The sequence below is a fragment of the Humulus lupulus genome, chromosome 8 (genome assembly GCF_963169125.1).
Source record: "Humulus lupulus chromosome 8, drHumLupu1.1, whole genome shotgun sequence".
NCBI classification, from domain to species: Eukaryota; Viridiplantae; Streptophyta; class Magnoliopsida; order Rosales; family Cannabaceae; genus Humulus; species Humulus lupulus.
This window is the reverse complement of record NC_084800.1, coordinates 67,525,139-67,530,975: the sequence shown is the minus strand read 5'-3', so window position 1 is coordinate 67,530,975 and position 5,837 is coordinate 67,525,139. Positions and strand designations below refer to the sequence as shown.

Genomic DNA, 5,837 nt, shown 5'->3' with positions numbered 1-5,837 from the left:
TCATAGAATCTAAATCTACATAAAGCATAAATTCTCTCTTAGTAGTAGCACTGCTGGAATTAGATACCTCATTCTCTCCATACATATTTAATTATTTATAACTCAAAATGAAAGGCATAATACATTTTTTTGATATGGTTCGATGGAACTATCTTTCTTTTCCATCATATCATATTATAACAAGATACAAAAGCAATAAGTTTGATCATTTTTATTAAGAAGTAATTACTCTCTTTCTTCTTTTCTTTTTTCTTTCTTTTAAGTTCGTAAATTTATAGATTACTATTTAATGAAAAAATAAACTCTTAACATTTTTTATTCGTTTTGTAAAATGCTTCCCCTTGAATACTAGCATATTCAGCATATGTTGGGAAAAAAAAGAAGCTAAAAATTAAAGACAGAAGGTACTTAAATAATAAGACAAAAAGAAAAAAAAAATAATGGTCACAATAAAGAAAAGCCCAATGTAGAATAAAAGAATAATTAGCTTTCCTAATCTAAAAACCAATGCCTAAAATGGTCTACCAAAAATATATGTGTTGCTTTAATAATTAGGCTTTATAAATTAATTAATTTTTTTAAAAAAAAAAAAAAGTGATGGATTTGTGTTGGACAGCATGAAGAGAGGGAAGAGAATCAGCAGCTCTTTTTAAAGTTGATGGAGATTAGAATGTTACTTTATACCACAAGATAACACCCACCTTCTTCTTTTGTGGAAAACTATACCATATTATTATATGGTATTAATTAAATTAAACAAAAGAAATTGAAGACAAAGTTGTCACAAGAATATAAAAACCAACAAAATGTGATCCTTCAAAATCATTACTCTCTCCAATCCAATCTTCAATTCATATCATTTGAAAGACTCCCTCAGACCTCTCTAGTCTCTTTCCTTAACCTGCAGCATTATCATGCATTATATACATAATTAATTATTTCTTTATCATCCAATAAGAATAAATTAATGCCTAAAACTTATAATAATAATATATATAGGTAGATTAGATTAAGAAGAGCAATTATTACTCATTGTTTTCCGACAAATTGAGAGGAGGACAATCAGAACTGCTAAGCCTGCAAGTACACCAACTATAATGGCTACTGTTTTTCCCACTTCATCTTCACTAGTGGAGTCTATAAAATTCAAATAAAATGAAACAAAAAAGTAACAGTTTATTTGTTAGCCGATATTGGATTTTAAAAAATAATAACAAGTAGGGAATTTAATTTCTCTTAGTTGATTTGACTGTCCTTTTATGCTTTTTAAAATTCTAAGGAGAATAAATGTTGTTATCGGAATGTGACCTGCGGTAATATTTTAAGTCTGAGTAGTAGCAGCACCTTTTGGTTCCACAAAAGATTTAAATATAACAATTGAGCAAAATAAAGGGCATGAAGAAATTTTCTACTAAAGTAGAACACATAAAAATTAAAGATAAAGAAAAGAAAGTGAGGAAGAATGGCACAAAGAAATGAGGTACCTAAAAGCAAGCTGGTAAAGCACTATTATCCTCCTTAATGGTTTACTTTGTTGACCTTGGTTTTAGAGAATTTGAACCACTATGTTTCTCTCTTTTTTTTTTATCTATAAAGAACTAAAGTATAGTCAATATGTGTCACCTTTAACTAAGTAAATACATGTTCCTTTTTTAGTTTGAGAATTTATTACTAGTCACAAAGTATGCAAATAACTTATAACTAATCGATCTAAACAAACACAAAACCAGGCCTGAAGAAAGTTGTTCTTTCTGATATGATTCGAGTTAAAAAAAAAAGGATGAACAAACCTTTGGATAGCTCGTAGTAGCCAGAAGCCCAGTAACGAGCATAGCATTGTCCCAAGAACACATCAGCTGCTGCAGCCGAACCACACAAGGTTTTTAACTTTCCAACAGCCTCAGCCAGACAAGAAGAGCAGTCAGTTGGGTTCAAATCTCCAAAACACTGAGCAAAGCCCTCAACCAAACCGGAACTACTAACTCTAAAACTAATGGCACTCTCCAAGTCGGCCAGAACATCATCTCTTCGCCTAAAGAACTCGACATCATTGTTCACACTTTTGCTACACTTCTTGTACCTAACACCGGCATCAACTTTCCCCAAGAAGTCATTATGCTCGTATCTAACATAACAACCTTCTAGCTGCAAAGAAGCTCCATAGGAATATGGACAAACCAAGCCTATTTGGCTAACTGCACTCTCTACGCATTTGGAGCAATCAAGGATCTTCAAATCACCCCTGCACTGGAACAATCCATAAGTGGCAGCCTCTGGTGGTATCGAGCTTCCATTCCCTACGGAAAAGCTATTGTACAAGGCTTGAGAGGATGAGCTAACGACTGAGGAAAGTAAGGAGTTGAGGTTTCCCTCAAATGGTGAGCCTGGTTGGTACTTCTCTTCGGAGCAGCCTGCGTAGATGAAGATGTGAGCTTTGATGGCGTGGCCATGGCTGCTGAGTGAAGAGAGAAGGAAGAGAAGTAATGAAACTCTCAGAGCTAAGATGGTTTTGTGAGTGGTGTGTAAATGAAGGCTCTTCTTCACCATTTTCTTCTTTTCTTTTCGAATGGGGTTCGGTTGTAGTATTCTTTTTGTTTATGTGTTTTGTGGTTGATGATGTGAGAATAAGAGACTAAGTTGCTTTTTGGTATTTTCTTCAATTTTCTTGTTAAGCTTTTCCTAGGGCCCCATTTGTTCCTCTATGGCCTACTTTGTGTATGGTCAAAGGAGCTGAAGCATCTGCTGTGGTAAACTAAAACTCTGCTTTTGTTCCAAGTAATTAGTGTTGGTGCACAGTAAGCACCACTGCTTTTAAATTCTCCATAACCAAACATATATATATATATATTCAAAATTGACCTATTGATATTGAACGGAAATCACATTAATAGAAGCTTTATAAGTTCCATGGTCTTCTTCTTTGGCCATTTATATACCAACCAAGCTGAGAGGCCACAATGGATACACGAGACTTAAAATGGGCAGGCAAAGAAGAATAAATTAATCAGCAATTCTTCACCATTTTTTTTATGTTGTTGACCTTTGAAAAAATGACTACAAGTTTTAAATTTAAAAAAAATATTTAAATAATAAATGTTATTTATTTATTTAGTTTTTAAACAATTTATATTTATTTTTACAAGTATGTGTTTTATTATATGATTTCTCAAGTTAACAAAATCTAAAATTGTGATGAATTTGGACCATGTCCATTCTTGGGAGTATATTATCGTTCAAAAACTAAAATCGTTGTAATAATGTTAAGTGTTACTCCTTATGTAATATTACCACAATTAATATAACAAGAATTGTTTGTTATACGACCTCCATAAATATATTTTACTCTGAAAGTGGTGTAAGCTTATTAGTTGAATTAGTATAAATAGTTGTGCTTGGTTTTATTAAGAGAATTTATTAATTATATTTATTAAGTTTTTATGATTGTTATATAAATTTTAAATAAATAAACAATTATATATATATAAAATGATATAAATATATTAAAATAAAAATTAAACCAAAATATTATTTATGTTTTTTTTTTAAATAATACTATAACTTTTTATATCATAAACTATCTTATTTAAGGTACAAAACAGTCATAATATTATTGAAATCACATCTCAATTTTGGATAATAAACTTTTTTATTCTTGATAGAAGATAAATGTTATTCTAATTTCTTATTTAGTTACACAGTCAAACTATTTGTATTTTGTACACACACGATACTTATGTATAATGTATTTATATTAAGATTATATATTATTGTTGTAATAATTTTTTATAACATGTGAATTTATATTAATATAATTATTAAATATCTAGTTTTATATTAAATATTATAATAATAATAATATTTTATAATATTTGAATTTATATATTAATATAATTACTAAATATTTATGTTGACGGTCTTTTTTGCTATAAACTTAATAACAAAACTTAAAGAAAATAAGAAAGATTAACAACGAGATTTTACGTGGTTTAGGTTATAAAACAACCCTAGTCCACAAGTCTTTTGTATTAGTGTTCTTGAAGCTTGTGATGACAAGCTTCAATGGAGGTTTTGTCAAGCAGCGTATAGAGTGCTCTGAGTACAAGAAGTTGTGAACCTTTTTACAATGGTACCCTAGTCCTATTTATAGAAGCTAAGGGTTATTAACCCTCTTAATGAGGATTTATTACAAGAATATTCCCACATGAGTGGGATTAATAGCATAATTAAAACACATTTCTATGGCAAAGGTGGCGATGGGACCTTGCAGATTGCACGGGATCTAATTCGCAGGTTGCACTCTGTTAGGGAGGCATGTCCATGACATTGTCAAAATGCAACTGCATGTTTTCTTATGTTAGACGGTGTTGTGAAAAATGTTGATTGTCGAGTGTACGAACTCAACACCGCTACTCGAGACACCCAAAAATCTGTCAGATGGTCTTGTGGTGGCCAAAGGCTAGAGTGATTGACACTTGGCGCTCTCTCTAAGCCCGAGGACAAAATTCCTAGACCTAGCAGACTATTTGGTCAAGAAGGTAGGAGGACCACTAGGGTGGTCTTCAGGACGTGGCCTCACTTGGAGACTTCCACGCCTAAAAAGGGATTACAGCTTGCTGGGAGGAGACTACACTCCGACGAGCTCTGGGCGAGTTCTACAGAACTTTACTATCTCTCGATGAGCTTAATTACTTCTCTAATGACTATCACGTGTCCAATGATAAAATCATAGACAACAATTTATTCTAGCAAAATTTTATAAAAATTAGGATTATATATTATTATTATAATAATATTTTATAAGATTTGAATTTATATTGTAGTCTAGTATTAAATATTAGTATAGTATTAAATATTATTATAATAATGATATTTTATAATATTTAAATTTATATTTATATAATTAATAAATATCTAATGATATTTTATAATATTTAAATTTATATTAATATAATTAATAAATATTTATTTTTAATTAATTTTAAAAATATATTTCCTTAAATATCTTGAATATTTCATTAAAGTTAACAATTGAACCGTTAAAATTAAAATTTTCTATTATCTATAGAAAATATATTTACAACAAACAATCGAGTGCTAGCACATTTTTTTGATTGCTCACTCATTTTCTATGTTGACTAAAATCTTTTGTGGCCACACTCTTTTCAATAAGTATGACACCATTTTCAATTTCTCTTGTAGCTTAATATAGCAAACTGTGAAGATGAAACCAAATGGATTATAAATCTTTTTTTCCCTTCAATTTATAATTATTTAAAGTAAATGTTTGATCTTTAAGAACAACTTTTCAATTCATTTCTCTCGCCGATTATATACTGGAAAACAGTAAATGGTGTCAAAACTAGCATGACAAGTGTATTTAGTCTCTAAGCTCAAACACTCATTCATGTGTGTATGTATAGTTGTAATTTCCAAAATTTTGGCCTTTAAAAGTTTTTTTTTAGTATTTTTCATTTAAAAATAAAGGTACAAAACACATTGTTTCATTAAAATTATAAGACAATTTTTTGGCTTCTGCGATTTAGCAGAAAAAGTGTCAAACTAACTAGGTTCTGCTTCTGTGATTTGGTAGAGGTAGAACCCAATTCTCATTAAGAGCAAACTTTGACATGGGCAGAAGCATATTATCCAATGATAAAGAGAGATAAGTAACTTATTTTATTTATAATGTGGACCAATTAGGATAAGCATTTCTCTTCATAAGATTTTGCTTATAAATAATAGTAATATAACATGTAAAAAAGACATTTGATTCATTTTAAGCTGATATCACGCATTAATTACTTTCATCATCATTAAATCTTACCAATAATGAAAAG

The 5,837-nt window shown here is 30.1% G+C and overlaps 1 protein-coding gene across 1 annotated transcript; it reads right to left on the bottom strand.

The window, feature by feature from the left end:
• Window positions 1-623: 623 nt before the first annotated feature.
• Window positions 624-2,607, bottom strand: LOC133797641 (plasmodesmata-located protein 8). The gene is made up of 3 exons (XM_062235615.1): window positions 1,791-2,607; window positions 1,030-1,137; window positions 624-901 (listed from the first exon to the last, which is right to left on the bottom strand). Exons 1-3 carry the CDS (start codon window positions 2,545-2,547, stop codon window positions 897-899), a joined length of 870 nt encoding a protein of 289 aa, XP_062091599.1. The 5' UTR covers window positions 2,548-2,607; the 3' UTR covers window positions 624-896.
• Window positions 2,608-5,837: the final 3,230 nt, after the last annotated feature.